This window comes from Lagenorhynchus albirostris, chromosome 18 (genome assembly GCF_949774975.1).
Source record: "Lagenorhynchus albirostris chromosome 18, mLagAlb1.1, whole genome shotgun sequence".
NCBI classification, from domain to species: Eukaryota; Metazoa; Chordata; class Mammalia; order Artiodactyla; family Delphinidae; genus Lagenorhynchus; species Lagenorhynchus albirostris.
Window position 1 is genome coordinate 69,682,495 of NC_083112.1, and position 19,690 is coordinate 69,702,184.

The 19,690-nt window shown below is 41.5% G+C and overlaps 1 protein-coding gene across 5 annotated transcripts in view; it reads left to right on the forward strand.

Annotated features, from left to right (window-relative positions):
• ITGBL1 (integrin subunit beta like 1) overlaps positions 1 to 19,690 on the forward strand; it is a 312,879-nt gene that overhangs the window by 198,685 nt on the left and 94,504 nt on the right. For all 5 annotated transcript variants that reach the window (XM_060129219.1, XM_060129216.1, XM_060129218.1 and 2 more), the window contains exons 9-10: positions 11,115 to 11,261; positions 18,626 to 18,739. In XM_060129219.1, the coding sequence (XP_059985202.1) occupies positions 11,115 to 11,261; positions 18,626 to 18,739 (261 nt within the window). The remainder of the gene's footprint in view (positions 1 to 11,114; positions 11,262 to 18,625; positions 18,740 to 19,690) is intronic.

A 19,690-nucleotide genomic window follows, 5' to 3' on the forward strand; every position in this document is an offset into this window, starting at 1 on the left:
AGCATTTTTATCAGCCAATCAATACATAACCTTGTTTTATGTGTGTGTCTATGTAAAGACATATTGTGTCATATGTAGTTGATTTATTAACATTGAACTCGGCCAACAGCCCTATAACTCACGCCCGAATGAAGATTATTTGGCTCACGGATTTTCTCCGTAAGGCACATCGCAGCCTTTTTTGCACTTAGGGACACTGGATAGCACTTCAGCACTGTACTTGGGAGCCATCTAAAAACATTGAAATCGCCAACAAAAAGCACAAAAATGCAAAATGTACAGCACCAAGTATATTGGGAAAAGGACACTTGTTTACAGTGTAAGAGCTGAACAAAGAAGGCAGAGTGTGACCTTCTTTGATCTTTGCTGGGAATGTGAACCTCAGGCAACTCAATTTTTTTACCATTCGGCCCGTGTTCTCAAATGACCTGGAAAGCTTCTCGAGTGTTGATTTCAGGAATACAAATAAATTTTAGCGAGTAGGCAAGTTATCAAATATGAAATCTTCGAATAGTGAAGATCAACTGTAATTCATGTGTTCTCACTGGAAACATCACCTCCCACGTGAGTTTTGCACTTGGCCTCCAGTACTCAAGGTACTGTGATTTTTAATTTCTCTATTTTCTGAGCACTGCTTTATGGAAGGAATTATTTGAGCCTTGGCTATTATAGCCTTGAATTTCATTTATGTCTCAGCTGCTCTCTGGACAGAAATTACAAGAAACATGCCATTAATTAACAAGTTTGAATGTAAATAATTTCAGTGTTAAAGTATATGACATAGTAAACCCGCTGATAAGGGGATCACAGGTTCCTTTCACAAACATTTATATAAATGTACTTAACTATTTAGAAATGTAAATGACAATATAGTACAGTAGTTAAGACTACAGACATGAGGCTTTCTTGGTTCCAACCTTGGTTCTGCCACTTACTCCCCATATGACCTGAGGCAATTTACATAACCCCCATTTCTCACCTATAAAAGATGATTATAATATATGTCTCTTGTAGGGTTATCGTGAGATTAAGTGAGTTAATGTGTATAAAGTACTTAGCACATGTGTCATATGTTATATACATTAGATATTATTATCATTAGTGTTATATACCTATAGAGAGAATGATAGACATAACCTCTCAGGTGGAATTTTATGCTGTGGATTCCAGTAAACTCTATGCGACACAGAACAGAGCTCCACGTTTGCTTGGTTATTCCTTTTGTAGCCACAGTTTATTCAGAATTGTGACTGTCTTGTCTTCAATTTTGGACGGCATAGATGAATTCTCCTGTCTGTTGTTTTTGCATGGTGCAGTTTCTATCCTCACACTTGCCACTGAGCTACCAAATCAAAGTGGCCATGTGCATCTCAGAAGTATTTTTAGTGGCTCTTACTCAGCAGGGCACCTTCCATGGAGAAGCTTCTCATGGGTTTGCAAGCAGGGAGGAGCACAGGTAAGAAGACACTGGCCGTTAGGGCTTGAATAAGAGCATGCATCGCCGAAGTTTCTGTATTTCTCAGTCTATCTAAAAATATCCGTTATCATAAGAACATCTCTTCTTATTTAATAATATCCTATCATGTAATAATTAAATCAGTAAATACGCATTGCATACTTACTCCGTGTAAAGGCCAGCACTGCCCCTCAAACACAAGCATGTCCTTAAATATTTTTGATCTCCTTGATGCCTTTACCTCTGACCTGTATGTCTGCATTCCTCTTGGTTCAATCTTCAACCCATGGAAACTTGCTCTGTCTCCCACCATTCTGTATAACTGACTCCCTGGGGTTTTTCGTAATTCTTAGTTGCCCAAATCCAGGGTGCCATTCAGGTCTCATTCTACGTGACCGCTTTTCAGCATAGAGCTGTGGTTACTCAGAATCCCCCTTGACATGGTCTCCTGGGCCTCAGAAACACCTTCCCCCTGTTTCTTCTCTCACTTCTCTCATAACCACTTGATCTTTTTTCTTACTCATCTCTCAGAGCTTACCAGTAAATCTTAGCACTTCCCTAGAAATGGCCTTTGCCTGTCTTTTCTGCTCACTGTTTACTGTCCTCGAGTAATCTCCGCTTCTTTCTTCCTCTTTTATCTTGAGGTCAGTGTCTGCCAAGATGATTTCTTAGCATCATTCCCTCCTGGCTTCATACTCTTCAAATTCGAATAAATATTTCCAATGTGGAAATTCCTCCACATTCTGCATGGTTGAAACTGAGGTAATCGTTTATTTTTTTCTTTAATTCAAGAAATATTTGTTGAGCTCCAGCTCAAACAGCTCAAAAACTGTTTGCCAGCCCTGGAGATTCAGTGGTGAATCTATTGGAGTTGATGATTATGCTTGAAGGGTAACATTGAGAAAGGAAGGGTAATGAGGTGGATGGTCTGAAAGAAGAAGCACTAGTTCAATGGAAACATACATGATAGGGGCTTTGACATAGACTGGAGGCTACGGAAGGCTTCGCTAATGCCTTCACATTTGGTAAAAACTATATGATGCATGACATGTGCTTGACATGTATTAATCAGCTAAGCATCATGACCACCATACTTGGTAATTGAATGCATAGAACGTAGCCAGGTGAGGAGAGATGGGTGTGACCCAGGAGTCACAGAACAGTGTGCCGAGGCATATGCGGGAAGGGAGGGTGACATGTTCAAGGGGTTTTTGAGAACTGGAGAGAAACCCTGTGTGATAGGAGATGAGAATGCAAAGGGGAGCAGGGTATGACAGATTTTGTAAACCGTGTTAATGATTTGGGGCTTTACTCAAGCGATGATCGGAAGCCATACAAGGAGTTTACACAAGACAATAGCGTTATCACTCTGTTTAAAAAGTACCTCTGGCTGCCAGGTGAAGTTTGGATTGCTGGGAGGAGTGTGTATTTGTGGGGTTGGTGGGTGAACGTGGATTTAGGAGATGAGTGGTGAGAGATGAAGGTGGTTTAGCTAGATGGAGGACGGTAAAGATGGAAAAACTTGGATGTATTGGAGACAGTATTAGAAATAATATGGACAACAGGCTAACAAAACCCTTTACCTTGCTGCAAGAGACTCTGACCCTCTGTTAACCTCCCCACTCCAGCTCCCTGGAAACAGAAGAAGATGGTAGATGCCAATGTTACCAGGCAACATTGCTCATGGTAATGTGACCTATGATCGATAAATTTCAACTAGATTGGGAGGGATTGTGAATGAACTATGAATGTCTTATGGGAATGCCATGGTTTTTGGCTTCCATGAGTGCTGTGACTCTGCCACCAGGCATGTCCCTTGCAGGTTTTCTGGAAGCTATGCTTAAGGAATAGTTAGAAGAGATTTTGGGCTCCTATGGGGCATAAGACTTCTAAGCCACAGAAGCCTCAGCATCTGTGCGATACGGAGTTCATTGAAGTGTCCATCTCCAAAACAGGACAAAAAATTACATCTGTTTTAGATTTCTTGATTCACCAGCTACAGAATGTTTTGGAAGGAAGTTGGCATCATACGAATCAGCAGTTCTGTGCCTTGAGGAAGGATGGCAGCTACTTTGTTCAAAGCATTTGGTCTCCCCATCATGTGGCAGCCAGTGGGGAACGAATCTCACTACTAGGAGTGTGTGAAACACATTAACATCATCCCTCTGGTGTAGCTTCCGAGAACAAAATTGACATCACTAATATGGGTAATTTTCTCAGTTCACTGCCAGACACCGAGCCATAGTGTCTGTGACCTTTCACCTGGAGGGACGGACAAGAAGCACGTTTCTACCGTGTGGCCAGAGATCAAAATGCGGGTCCCTGGCTCCAAAGCAGGGACTCCCTGAGCACTTTAGCAAACAAGGAATAAGTAAAACCAAAAATAACTGTAAACCTACCGAATCAGCAGGCTCATGAGACCTAAGAGCCAAAGATTTTTATCCACCTTCCCAACAATAAACGCTGAAAGCGATTAAACCAATTCTGGGAGGCTGGGATAAATTAGCAGCTGTACCTGAAGGTGAATGTAAGCAATTACATAATTTTAAGCAGTTCAGTTTTGATTACACCAAAATTACAACCTGAAAATGAGGGTCATGACAGTGACTGGCAAAGAGAAAGTCAATAGGAAGTAAGACCATGCCTCACTTACTTACTGGTAAGTCATGTTCAATGATCATAGACCACATGTGGATCTTCTCAAAACATCCCTATTAACAATAAAAATTTTATGTGACCTACAAATGCATGGATTTTTAAAATCAGATGTCACTACTGAAAGAAAAACACACTTCATCCAGAGAGGTAGTCCCTAAGATGTATTCATTTTTAGGGTACTTGATTTTAAGATTTCATAAGGAAAATATATCTACATGTTGGCTCACGTGTGTTTAATTGTTTTGAACTAATATAAGCTAAACCAGAGATCTCCCTCCTGTACTCCACATACCCAGGATGAGACTAAGGAGTGGACTGGTTATTGCTTTTCTCTGCTTTGTCCTCTCTGCTTCTGAAATGAGACTATGAGTACAGTTTAAGAACAAGAAGGGATAATGAAGAGCCACCTATTAATTATACAATCAGTTCACATTTCATTTCTTCAGGGAGTTCTTTGGTTTGTAGCTGCAATTTGAAGAAGATCAGGCAGCCTGAGAGTATGAGTGCAGTGACCACCACCCCCTTCCCAGGCATTGCTGGAATTCTCACATTGAGGAAGGTTCAGACCACTCACTCAGGCCACGCCTTTCTTAGCTGGACAATGTGGGTAGCAGTGTGATTATCTCCAAATTACATCTTAAAATCACAAACCTCTTTCCTGAGTTTGTAAGTGTACCAGTGTTGGGATGCACCCTGCAGGCCTATAAGCTTTGTAGTTGCCCAACCTGGAGACTGAACAAAGAGACATCAGTCGTTTATCGGGCAGGGGATCTTACAAGTCTGCAGCAAAAGGTCCTGGAGTGACACCGCACCATTTATGGCCGACATCAGGACATGGCAGCAATTTTTGCTACTCCAGGGAGGAGGAGGTTACCATTTATGGGCGGAACTGATGTCAGGTTGGCTCATCAGTTACCAGGGAAACCAGTGGCTGGGGCAAGGGGCCAGTACATATACAGTATGTTTATTAAGCCTATAATTAAGAGGATTGGATGGTCAAGTGAGTGAAGGAGGGACTGGTCGAGCAGGGGATGTACAGAGAGCAGGGGCGCAGCCATCCTGAATGGCCTCACCACACAACCAGTTAGGACTGTGTTCAGCTACAGGCCTGCAGATTGTCACTTCAGGGATGGATGGATGGTGAGGTAACTACCTGAGAGCCGTCAGAGTCCCACACACCCTCTCTCTTCATTTCCTCTCTGCCCTTCGAGTATGACTTGTTGTCATGCTCCTTGAAAATCTCCCATTGTGCTCATCTTCCAGGAAAGAAGAAAGGGAAAATAGGACAAAGGGCAAAGGGTAACATGCTAGCTGAGTCTGTTCCATTTTCTTTGGAAGACAATAGCTTTCCTGGAAACCTCACCCAAGAGATTTTCTCTTATATCTCACTTATTAGAGCTAAGTCCTAGGGGCACCTCTAGGTCAAAAGGAGCCTGAGTAATCAAATATTTTCCAGATGAACTATTATCACCTCTCTGAAAAATAATGAGGCTTCCCCTAGTATTAACAATGGGAAAAGAGTATTGGGCAGGCAGTATGTAGTATCTGATGCAATTAGATACCTTCATGTGTCAGTTTCCTAATTGAGAACCGTCACTGCAGTGTATTGAGGAAGTGTGTCTCAGAGCCCAGGGATTCATTGGAAATGTCATTGTCTAGAGCATCACTGTTCAATAGAATTTTCAAAGATGATAGGAATGTTCCACATCTGCCTTATTCGATACAGTAGCCACTGACCACACATGGCTGTTGAACACTTGAAATGTGACTAGTGCAACTGAGAAACTGAATTTTAAATTTTACTGAATGTTAATAAATTTAAATGGTCACATTGACTAGTGATTACTACATTGGACAACACCTATCCAGAGCATTCTTGGTGAATATTTTGGTGTGGGGGAAGGGAAGAGAATAGGAAGAAAAATTTCTGTTGCTAGGGGGGAGTGCCAGATGCCAGGAGGTAAGTGTCAGGGAGAGGATGAATGGCAATGGAAATGAAAATTGAATGGAAAATTGCTCGCCTGTATGAAGAGTTGGGAAGTTACATGAAGGCAGATTTAGTGGACTTCAAATGATTCATTTAGGCTGGTTCTCTCTACAGGTTCATTCTTGAATGATCTATCACACACTTATTATACACAGATAACCTCACTGTGGATTCTACCACCAAGCAGAGATGTTGTTCTCACTGAATGGTGCATATAGATGATTCTCCCAGTTCTGCTACCCCTGGATGTTCCACTCATAGGCCTAAGAGACAACTTAGTAGGGTTGGTCTGGCAAAAGTTGACTGAAACTACTCTTCTGACCTTTATGGTCTTTTTTTTTTTTAACTCCAATTTTCAGGACCATTCTACTCAATAGGCCTCCTTTATGGAATATGCTCCTTGTCATCTTACAAGACAACACAGTCATCTCATCTTTCTTCTTCTTGACTGGAGGACGCTACTTGTCTGGCTTCTCCCCTCTATCCTACCCTAAATATTGGAGTTTCTCAAGACTTATCTCTCCCTAGGTGGGCTCATTCACTTCTAAAGCTTTAAATGCCATCTCCTTTTGGAAACTCCAACACATACAGACCTAGCTCCAACCTGTCCTCAAACGCCAGGTTTGTGTCAGCTGCTTACTTGGCCTCTCCTTGGTTGTCTTAAGAGTATCTCAGACACACAAGGTTCAAAATGGAACTGATTTTCTGCCCTCAAACTTTCCCTCCTGCAGCTTCCATATCTATTAGACAGCATCGTTATTCACAGGATTTCTTGAGTCAGAAAACTAGTCCTTTCTTTGTCTCACCTGCCACGTACAATCCAGCAGCAAGTTCCATGGGTACCCCCATTGACGTAGATCTCCAGCCACTTCTCCCCATTTGCACTGCCACCACCCTGCTTGAAGCCTGCATCACCTTTCACTTGGACTCTGCAATACTCTCTCACTTTCCCCATCCTCACTTCCTCCCAACACACCTTAATTTCTCCCACCCAGTTGCCAAAATGAATTTGCAAACCATAAATTATAACACATCCCTCTCTCGCATAACACCTTTCTATGATTTCCCCTTCCTCCTGGAATAAAATGTAGACGCCTTACCAAGAAAAAGTCATTTTCTATGTTCTCATTCCTAAATATTTCTCCAACTTTATTATTTTTTCATTTTTTCTTACTCATTACTCTTCAAATACATTGGCCTTTTTTTCACTGCCTATAACACGTGAAGCTCTTTCTTATTCCGAGGATCTTCATTAGCTTTTCCAGAACGTTAGCTATCTGGCTCTTTCTCAGCCGCTGGGTGTCAGAGAGCTGGCCACTGCAGTTAATAATGTTCTCTCTGCTGAATCTACCAACACCCTCCTTAATTCTTCCATAGCTCAAGTGTATTTGTTTCCTCGTTGTTATTTGTTTTCTCCCCTGGTAGCCTATAAGCCCATGAGAGTAGAGCTAGTAAAATGCCTAGTACATAATAAAAAGTTCTTGAGTGGATGACTAAATTATTAGAGTTTATAAAGAAGATATTATTGAAAGCCTTAAAAAAACATTTTTTAAGTAAAGAGGAGTCATGTAAATAGCAAAGCAAAACATTTAAATACCAGTGCATTTTGACCATTGTCTGGGCTAGATGCCAACTTAACTCTCTGGAAGGATGTGATAAATGAGCTAATAAGTGAAAAACAATCTCCTATTTCCTTGCATATAAATGTTACATTAAATTACTTGTGGTGAGGCATCATTTAGTCATTCTCAATGAGATCCTAAATCAAAGGCAGAATGTCTTTCTCCGCCATAGAGATTAGATTATTCCAATTATGTCAAATGATGGTAATTCTTACTAACCCAGGGCTCGTAAGAAGCATAAACATTTGAAAAGCCCATAGCTGGCTGGTATTGATGCTAAAAAGCTCTCTTTCTCTTCCTCCTCCTCCTCCTTCTTCCTTTTGTATCACACATTATCTGCCTCCAAAGGTGGATAACTTGGATAACTTGTTTTGAACTTCTTAAGTAGGCTTCACTTTAAGTGGACTTTTGTTTTATTGGAGAAGTCAAGATAGAATCAGTTTCATAACGATTCATCGAATATGTAACTCTTACACAGATTTGCTAACTTCATTCCACTCTAAGGCCATAGAAATAAAACAGAGCCATCTAAGAACAGTCCATTGACTTTGAAGGACAGTTTATTAGCCAGATGACCTGTAAACATGTCCTGTATTCAGTTTATGGTTGTCAGTTGGGATTTGTGGGAAAAAATAAGAAGGGGATTTTGTTGAAAACTAACCTTACTCTACAAGTGTTTTTTGAGGATCTGCTATGTCTAAGGCAGTGCTTGGCACTCTGGAGACTATAGTGATGGATCAGACGTGATTCCTACCATCAGAGAATTCAGTCAAGTAATGGGTCTATCTGATACATAACTGCATATTACGAGGTAGAAGACAAAAATGTTACACAAGAGGTGAAAAATAAGATAGTATAGAAATTCAGAGGAGGGGAAGATGAATTCCACTTGGGGATATTAGAAAAATCTTCCAGAGGTGTAGTCACTTTCCCTGAGTTTTGAAAATTAAGCAGGATCTCGTTGTGTAGAGTAGAAGGCATGGATTCCTGTCTCACCAAAGTCATGAAGTCTGCAAAACACCAGAACTATGTCGGGAAAGATGAGTGGGTCAGGAAGTGTATGAAGGGGAGAAGAAGTAAGACTGGAGAAGCAGCTGGGAATCTACTTCAGGAACCTAAGACATAAGGAAGGTTAAAGTAGGTGAACTTCATCCCATAAGCATTAGGGAGTCACACAGTCCTAGATCTCAAGGCTGTGATGTGAGTAGAGTCATGTTATGGGAAGCTGAGTGAGAATATTGGAGAAAGACGTGATAGAAGGTTTCTCAAAGGTCTCTGATGGTGATAGGAGTGGAAATTTTGAGGTGGTTTCAACACGATCTGGCAGCTCTTTGGGTGAGGGAAGTGAGAGAGAGTCAAGTATGATCTGAATCATTTTGAACTGGTTGGCTAGAAGGAGAGTTGGGCTGTTAAAAGAGATGGGTGATACAGAAGAGTAGCTTTTGGAAAGAAAATTATACATGCAGGTCTCAATGTATCAATTTCTGATGCTAGTAGAATACGAAGTATGGAATCACGGGAGAGGAATTTCAGAGAGATTGAGGGGCTGGAGATAGAGCCCTGCAATCATTGTGCTTATCTGAAATCCTATGATTTGATGAATTTTTCAAGAGAGAGATGGTAGAGAGATAAGAGAAGATGATTAAGGATAGACAATCAGGGGATTCCTACATTAATCGGGTGAGACAAAAAGTAGAGGAATAAGTAGATGAAGGAGGAGGGTTGAAAGGGTCAGGAAAGTCCAATGTCATGAAAACCAATATAGGAGAGACTTCTTAAGAAGCAAGTGCCCACGAACGTCAAATGTATACCTTCATACTATGCGCAGTTTAAAAAGACAGGAATTAAGAAAAGGCTCCTACGTGTCTCAGATTGATAGTCATTGTTTATTTTCCAAAATGAAATATACAGTCAGTGTGACGTGGAAAACGAGGGGACATTGAAATTAGAGAAAACTGGAGTCAGGTTCTGATCCTGTATGGTTGAGTTGTGTGATTTGAGGAAAAATAACTTAATCTCTCTGAGCCTTAGTTTCCTGACTGTAAAATGGTGATAATGCTTGACTCAAAGGGCTGTGGTGAGATGCAGTTCAATAAATCAGCATATGGACAAGAAGAGGCTGGCAAAAATAGGTCTGTTAATCCAGGTGTCTTCTAAGTTTGCCTCCCATTTGCTTTCCATTCGCTTCCAGATGGTCACGTGTTACAGAGAAATATCACTTGGGTCATGAGTACTTAGGTTTTTTAATCTTAAAAATGAATTGCAAACAATTAAATATTGGCCCCCAATCCCTCCTTGTGCAGAAATGAGTGTAGGAAGAGGCAGATGGAAGAAATTTACTATTGAAGATCCTGCCAGAGCAAATGGTCAAGGCAGAATGGTCTCAAAAGATGCAGTGGGGTTGAGCAGTCTGAATGACGATTTGATATGTCCCTGCAAGTAAGGCAGGGACCACCATGTCCATCATATTTGATTTTGCATCCCCTGATGCCTAGAAAAATGCTCTGTTCATAGTAATTAGTAAAATTTTGCCAAACAAATAGCTGTTTTGTTTGTTCTCTTTGGAGAGATCTGGCTGTAAGGTAATGCACATATAGAAAAAGAATAGAGCATTGATGGGAAGAAAGAGAAATTAACATGGAAGAGGATGCAATTGAATGGAGTGTTGGTGGCCAGAGACTAGTCAGATGTATATGCCAGTGTATAAGTGTCACAGATATAATGTTGCGTACACACCAAAGATAAACATCCCCAAACCAGGAGCCAATGACAGAAACAAAAGGGAGGAAAAGATATGAGTCTAAGCCTCGTGCTGTTTTTAACTTCTATACAGCGATAGGGAGACACCATTACTTACACTTATATCTGTTCTTATTAGCAAGCAGAGGAGCACAGGGAGAGAGTAATATAATACCAGATGCCATTTGTCTGGAGGTGAACCTTTGGTTTTTATTTGTAAGTGATAGGAGAGTAATCAATAAATGGGGCAGGCAGTGGTGACGTGACTAGCCTTGCAGATTGGTCTGGGTGTCAGGGCGTGCACAGTGAGGAAAAGCCTGAAGACTCCATCCTGATAAAAATGCAAATGGGGAAGTATTGTGTATCAAGAAAGGATGGTCACAATCCACTTTAAATTGATTCAAGCTTTCTTTTCTCTCTTGAATCCATCTCTGATGCAACATTCACGACATTCAAGAGGATTGTGTTCAGCTAGAACTCTGTTGCGAAGTTCTTTTAAACACTCACACGCCAAACTGTGCGTAAGGAGAAAGTGTGTTGTCTTGATAGGAAATGAGATACTCTGGTTTACATATTTCTTTCCTAAAGACTGTGACTCAGCTGGCTCTTTGCCCATCTACTCCTTTCACCCCACCCTGTGGTTGCCTCGCAGGCCACGGCACGTGTTCCTGCGGTCGCTGCATTTGTGGGCGAGGATGGTTCGGGAAGCTCTGCCAGCATCCGCGGAAATGTAACCTGACGGAGGAACAGAGCAGGAGTCTGTGCGAATCGGCAGATGGCGTACTGTGCTCGGGGAAGGGTGAGTGTCCGCTGCAGCTTTGGACAGAATCCCTGTTCTGACACGTGGTTTATACGGCAGCACGTACAACCAGCTTCTGCAGACTGCACTCTGCAGAACGCAGACCCCTCTGTCCTCTGCCCGGACCAGGCTTTAAGCTTGGAATTTCTCCCATTCAAACGATAATGGAAATTATTATCAAAAGGAGAGTCTCAAATATTCCTGTGTGCTGCTTTCTTTAGTTGTAAATGAATTCGTGATAGAAAAATGGGTTTATCTAAAGCTCCAGGGACTACAGCTCACATGCACACACCTCCTCTGCGTGTGTGGATCTAAATAAATGCCACTATAAATGAAAATGCCAGAGATAATAAAATAATTAAAAAAAAAAGTTGCCAAATGAAGTTCAGGGCCTGAGAAAATGAAATGCATGAAACAGGTTTCATGTGAAAAGATCCCTGGGCACTTGCTATGTTCAGCGTCACTGCTGAATAAAAAGAATTGATGATTGTATAAAGAAGAAAACCAGCAAGATAGACCGGGCACTGAATGGGCCAAAAAGGCAAAAGGATAATTGTTGGGTTCACCTGCGAAATGGCGCAGTCAAGAATCGCAGAGAAGTGATCACAAGCGTCTAAACTGCCAACAAATAGGCTTTGGGAATTTCAGAGGCTAAATATGTAGATGTGTGTGGAGGAGGGGAGGGTTAGGGATGTGAGGCTATAAAAGGAGACTACATATTTCATTTCATAAAAAGGGAAGGAAAAAGTACTCGGGTCTGGGCTTCCCTGGTGGCACAGTGGTTGAGAGTCCGCCTGCCGATGCAGGGGACACGGGTTCGAGCCCCGGTCCGGGAAGATCCCACATGCCGCGGAGCGGCTGGGCCTGTGAGCCGTGGCCGCTGAGCCTGCGCGTCCGGGGCCTGTGCTCCACAGTGGGAGAGGCCACAACAGTGAGAGGCCTGCGTACCGCAAAAAGAAAAAAAAAGTACACGCGTCCCAAAGTTCTGGTATAATTTTCTTTGGTCTGAAAATCACCAATTTTCCAATCACACATGTGTAATCTAATATAAAAAAAAATTAAACCTTCAAAGTGGTTATAATCTTCAAGTTGATTGAATAGGAGCCGCTAACTCAATCAAACATTTACTGCAGAAACAGATTCTAGAAGAAAAGCCACCCCACCAGTGCCCCTTCCCCAGCCCCAAAAGGGCAGAACAGGGTTTTTTTTCCTGAGCAGAGAAAGAATACTAATTAATAGATTGAATTTTAGCTATCTTGATGTTGATGCTTCTGTATAAATTCTCCAAGAGACTTTAAAATCCTGCTCTCACAGTGCCTATGGGCCCATCTAGGAGGCTGTCACATTCCTCTTTGCTAGTGGCTAGGAAAACACCTAGGAAGATTCTGGAAGTGCACGGATTCTCACTAAATTTTCCGGAGCTGCCCTGCAGGGAACTAGATGTCCTGGAGCTTCCCAGCTCTCTTCTTCAGCTCACTAGCCTCCTTGCAGAACAGATGATGCCCCCCCACGCCCCCCCGCCCCCCGCCCCTTTCAGACAGGGCAAGGCTCTAGCTGAAGTTGCACTTACCTTGAAACACCTACCCTGGGGCAGGATTAGCAGGTAAATATCTTTCTGAAGAAGACACAGGGAAGAAAGGGAATCTCTTAATACCAATGGAGGAGCCCTCAGAAACAGGATGTGCCTCGGAGATGTGCCCCTAAACAGTGGCTGTTGCTTCACCTCTCTCTCAAGGCTGGTGCTGCCAGGTTGAAGGGGGCTTCTTCACACAATTGCAAAGATAAAATCTGATGGATGATGTGACCACATAGGGTGCGGGGAGGAAGGCTGAAAATTGATACAAGCATGATCATTTCAATAGAAAACAATGTTCTTCGTTTCCAGGAACCCTGAATTTGTGTTTTCATTGTTCAGGCAAGGAGGCCATGCCCTCAACCTAATGCAGTGGCTCTCAAACGAGTTTAAAGCAATCACTGTGTACCCAGTTTGTTCTCCCGTTAAATTCAATCTAATTCCAAGTCCCGAACAAATCTCGTACCAGTTTGGTTCTCGGGGGGGCCTCAGCTCCTGGAAACACTTTGTTTTGGGTTCAGGCTCTGTTGGGAGAAACAAAAAGGAGGAAAGAGAGGTTAAAAGGAAGACAAAGGGAAGGAACTGAGGAGGAAGAGATTAATAAAGAAAACGGAAGGAGGTAGGGATGGAATTAACCTTCAAAGATGAAACAGGAAAGAAGAAAAAAATGCTATCAGATCAGAATGGAGGGTATAAAAGAGTACCGAGAATGACTAATTTGTCTGAATTGGATTTTTTTGAGCATAGGTCCAAACACAGCATCACAAAGTTTAGGTACTTTTAGTTGGTTTTCCATAATGGCATTATCCTTAGAATAAGGGTATTAGCTTTTCGTATAAACTCTACTGAATGAAGAAACCCATTCATATTAAAAAATTTGTGTGCTTCTTTATATTTATTTTAAAAACCAGCAATTGTGTGTGTGTCTGTTTACTAGACACACTATCACATCATTAACAGTGTCCCTAAGCAGGTCTTGGCTAAGTTATGTCCAGTTGCGGGTACTGGAAGAAAACACAAAACCATGCTCACTGGACTAGTGAATAGCACTCTGTCATTGCCCAAACTGAATTTAATTCCGAAGGAGGAGTTGTCCCTTTTCAAGAAATAAACATTCTTATTAAAGTCATTACATTCATAGGAGAGTGACTCATTTTTTAGCCTCATAAATGTAGAAAATGTAAAAAAAAAAAAAAAAATAGGTTGACTAAATATTGGCCCAAAGGCATTTCCTCAAAATGAAACAAAACAGAACAAGAAAATCTCTCTAGTTAATGCCTTTTCAAATTGTTTGCTTTGGGTGGTGGGAAATATATCCATGTATCAATGAAGAGTTGACAGCATATTTGTCTAAACTATTTTTTATCCTTCAACGGGTAGAGAGTTTTAAACTCGGAAGGAAATGTAAAACCTGCCTCGAGGCTGTACGTTTTGAGATTGCTGTTAGTGATGATACTGGCATGCCTAGTGTTGGCAGCAGCTGGCTGTGGGCTCCTTTCTTCTCTTCTATTCTGGAAGAATCCATGCTGGACTATTAAATCCCTTCCAAGTTATGTAAACTGGGGCCATAGACTAAGGGTCTTCAACATGGTGGCAGAGAAGGAAATCCCTTCTGAGTTATTTAAACTGGGGCCATGTATTTCTGGATACATCTCATGGACTTGCCAGAATGCCATGTACTTTGTCCTCAAATTTGTAAATGAAAACCCCTCACCCCGATTTTCACAAAGGGAATCGAGTCTTTTTCTTTCTCCGATCACGGGGCAGGTGTGAGTAGTGGGCCTGAGATCCCCAGGGCACAGCACTTAGCAGCCTAGACCCGGCTGAGTGTTTCCAGCAGAAAAAAACGAGGCTGAAATGTGTGCTCCCCAGGAGCTGTGAATAAAGCTGTCACCTCAGGAGACGATGAAGAAATAGCATTTTATTTCTTTACAAATTTATAGCCAAGACAATAAATCACTCCATAGAAAAATTTAAAACAAGATACACATTGTCGTGACCCTCATAACAGATGGAAGAGTTAGTACAATAGTGAAATCTGCCTGCTGGGATGTCGGGTTGCAGCATTTTGTCAGGCTTGATGGATGAAAAAGAAAGTCCGACTCTGTTAATGGGGCAGCTAACAAAGGTGCCTCGCCCTTATACTCAGTTGTTTGCGGGAATAACCAGAGATGATCTCAGAGCCAGGTCTCCCCTAAACTTAGCTACCTTTGCGGAATATGTGATATAATTTATAGGCTGTTTGTTTGGGGATTTATTTATTTGGATCCAAGAATACACAATAACCTTCTTACCCTGATAACTTCAACCCAGATCTAGGTGATCCACTCTGATATCCTTAAAGATGCTTTTGTGTGACAATGATTAACTGCATGTCTCTCAATGACCCCTTACACTCTTACGTTGATACTCAAGTAATGCATCGTCCAGATTAAGTCCACGGTACCTCCACCACCTATCCCTCCCCTCCACCCGACCCGTTCTCCATCTCTGGAAAAGAGAAAGGGTGAAAGTCATGGTTCAAAAACCAGTCTTCACTCCATGCTCTAGTTGCCTCACCGATATGGCTGTTGGGGCAGATCTGTAGGACACACAACTCATTTTTTGAAACTATATGAAAGTTTTTTTTGTTTTTGTTTTTTTTCCCCGGGAGAGGCATCACAGGTAGGTAGGTACAAGAGTAGATTGAATCAGATAGGAATCTTAGGTTAACTGATGTACTTTCATTTTCTCATCTTTGAAGGCAGAAGAATTTCATTTCTTTCCCCTTCTTGTGTCCTAAGGATGCTCTGAAGACAAATGAGAAAATGTGGCTGATTCCCGAGGAATGGAAGCCAGTGGGAAGCACAGAAGGGAGATCAGAGCACTCTTTAGGGTCCTTATACTAAGAAAGACAATAAATGGGTCAGTGATATTGTGGTCGTGAACTTAGTACCCTAGAGATCCTGCCAAGATGAGCCAGCTTCTCCCTATAGCTGGACTGGGTCTCATGGGTGTGAGTGGAGCCCGGCCAGCTGAGCTGAACAATTGCTCCCCTCTTGGCAGTCATGTGGCCTGTGCCTGACTGATAGAATCCTTTGCCTAAGTTTTTCCCTTTCTAGAGATGGGCAGTTTGACCCCCAGTTACTGATGAAAACAGCACTTTACAACCAAGGCGCTGCTATAAGAGGTCCTAATAATGATCACGATGTGTTACTATTACATGCTATTCCTAGTTTCACAAGCAGAAGAACTTCCTACCTCTGAGAGACACAAACAGTAAAGAACAACACAGCTGGGAAAACGCTGACTGAGAAAAGCTACTTTTTCATAGCACATACAAAAATCAGTCCCCATTTTTCACTTTAAGTATTTCAGTGACTAGTAGACTTTTGGAACTGGAATTTATTTGTCAAATGGTCTCTCCATGATACCATATTAACTTTAGCTGAGCTTACCAGTTTTAGGAAAATACTTTGCTATAGACTGAAGCTAAGCATTCCAGAAGCAAGAGCAGTAATTAAAATAGTTCCAAGGCCAGAGGTTAAGTTTAAAAATGAAATGTGAGATGTTTTCATGAATTGTGACAAAATACAAAAAAAATATCCTAGGCATAAGATGTGACTATCATGGACAGATAAAGTCATTTACTTCTGCTGCTTTGTAGAAATAATTTTGGAATGCAAAGGAAATACTATTTTAGAAACAACTGAAAACAATCCAGTTCTTCCAGTAATTACTCATGGAAATAAAGCACGAAATATGGTGCTTTCTGAGGAAATTTCAATGAAATGTCCCAAGTTGTTTTTTTGTTTTTTGGGGTTTTTTTTGCAGATATGTTGCTAACCATTTACTAAATGAGCAGTTGAATGGTGAACACTTCCATGCCTAGAAATTTGAAAGAAATCTTTAAAACTAGGATAAATCTCTAAAATAAGGTAACACTGTACCTGAATGAGACCGAGAGGGAGCCAGCCTTCCTCACAGACTGAGCCGGAAGGCCTCGCTCACTGGTTCCTAAGCAACCATCAGGCTGTCAGTCACTCATCAGAACTGAAAGTTGTCTAGATTTTACTCAAGAAAATGCAAAGCAACCAAGACCCTCAGGAAGGCAAGTCAAGACTAAATGAAATCATGCTGTGCTTAAGCAAGGACTTAACAAAGGTAAACCCAGCTCTGAGCACATAACTAGTACTCCCTTACTTTCCACATGACAAGGAATGTGGAAGGTTTAACTTGGCCATTGGGGATTTTTGCCACTAAAATGCAGATAGTCATTTCCATGATATGAAATACCACATAGTGCTTAATGCTCGAGATACGTTTATACAGATCCTTTCCTGATTCCATGGTATGAGGAAATCCTTTTCTCTAGCCACTTTACTCACTCAGTTTGTTAACTCATTTTTTAAGCACTGTGCTTCCTAGAGGCACTAATGATTGATTCCTGCCCCTCTCCGACAAATTTTGAACTTACCGAGTCTGGAATTTTGTTAAATAGGTCAAAGTACTTTTTTCTACTTCACAATCTCTTAAGGTGATTTTTGACCAGAACAATTTAGTGATAAGCATCTTTCAGTAGAAGGAAAGCATGTTTGGAAAGACTAACCCGTCCAAGGAAATAGAAGGAAGGGAAAGTCCTTTTTATGTGTTTTCCTTTAAATTTTAAAGGTGTCTTTACTGTGGTTGTAGACGTAATTTTGCCATGTGGGGTTTTATGGGCCATCAGATGAAGACATTTAGACTGTGAGAGCTTTCTTCCCTTTGTGACACCATTTAATCCATATATTTTCTCTTCTTTTAAACATATTTAAATAATAAAATTATTTCTCAGCAAACCAAAATGTTTTTAATAACTAGAGGAATTTTTTAATTAGTGACATTAATTAAATAATTAATTAAAAAGAGGGGATGTGTAAAGTAATGGAAAAGGTGGTTGGACCTAGAGCCTCATAAAAGATGAACATTTTGGGGAGATTAGAGCTATCCTTGATTATGGCAGGAAATCCTGAGAATGAAATCTGATAAGTTGAATATACATGAGTTATTATGTGTGTATTTTTAGCACTTTAAAGAGCTACCCAAGGGCTTCCCTGGTGGCGCAGTGGTTGAGAGTCCGCCTGCCGTTGCAGGGGACACGGGTTCGTGCCCCGGTCTGGGAAGATCCCACATGCCGCGGAGCGGCTGGGCCCGTGAGCCATGGCCGCTGAGCCTGCGCATCCGGAGCCTGTGCTCTGCAACGGGAGAGGCCACAACAGTGAGAGGCCCGCGTATCACAAAAAATAAATAAATAAATAAAAGAGCTACCCAATATACAGGTGTGTCCGTATTTTAAGAAAATCATGTAAACAAAAATCCAGAATTGTAAGCACAATAATTTAGTATTTCTTTTATTAATAAATGCATCCCCTCTTATTAGAACTTGCTATTCAATTCCTTTAAAAACAAGCACCTTTAAAGCATGATTCAATTCAGAAAATAAAAACATCTATTTTTGAATACCTTTTTTGGAAGGCCATCTATAAGAATCAACCACATTCTGCTCTCACTGACATTTCAACCAGGCTGGGCCATGGAACATTTGCTCAAGGCTAATTGCAACTGTCTAGATCCATAATGAAGCCTTTCCTGGATAACCTTTACGAATTACAGTAAGTCAGGCTCCCCTCTGAGCGACCGGCTATTTCAATAAACTTTTCCCTTTGGAGGATAGGTTATTAGAAGTCTGTTGTCGCTGCACTGATGATATTCTGTTCTAGACGGAAACCTTTAGTTAAGTGGTGACAGCAAGTAGTGCCCTTTGTGATTTCAGGTTCTTGTCACTGTGGGAAGTGCATTTGTTCTGCCGAAGAATGGTATATTTCGGGAGAATTCTGCGACTGTGATGACAGGGACTGCGACAAACATGATGGTCTCATTTGCACAGGTGCAGTATCAACCTACCCTAACTGTTCTATGTCACAGCTGGCAATAAAGACAGATGATACCCACCACGTACTGCCGTAGACAGCTGGGCAGGAGAGCGTCTGTGTAATCAAGACCCACTATTCACAGGAAGTCACCGCAGAAGGGGAGTGGGCATTGGCCGACAAAAGTAACCACGCCCTCAACTCACACATATGCAGTTATATGTTGAAAAGAGAAAATAATCGTCTGGACAACCATTTTACTTTGAGCCTGGTGTAGGGAATGGAGTATTATTTTAAACAGGACCCAGGTACCACTAATTCAAAGACGATTGATGTATTGGTTGGCTGCAAGGAGTGGGGTGTGTGTGTTGCGGGGATGAGGGAGACTTAGCAGTGTCATAGCTACTGCTCTCCCAAGTTATTGAATCCTGATAATTGGTTATAAAATACATCTGCTTGAACAAGTTACAGGGGAAAGGGAGACACGTTATGTTTGTTCTCCTTGTTTCTAGTTGAAGGTAAAAGATGAATGCTTGTGTATGTCATTAAGCTAGACATTCACTGTCTGTCCGTCCCTGTGGCACAAGGCTTCTCTTCTAGCTGATTCCTCAGCTTACCTCATTCTATGTCAGGAGACTTTATGGTTTTTAGCATTTATTCATAAGTCAGACATAACTTGCTCTCTACAGGAAAACAAAATTATGACATGGAAGCCACCTGGAGTGACACAGGATGGTCACTATTAGATGATACACAGATGGTAGCATCAAGCAGATGCCATTAATTATGTGAAAAATCACATTTCCCATCGCTGCTAAACAAGATAATGGTAAGATGGCTACAGAACAGAATAAGAAAATCTGCAGAGGATGAATGAAATGGTCTTGATTATGAACTGCTGTGGTTTAGAATAACATATTTTAACTTGGTGACTTTCGATCATGATAACGACTCCCCTGTGTACTTTA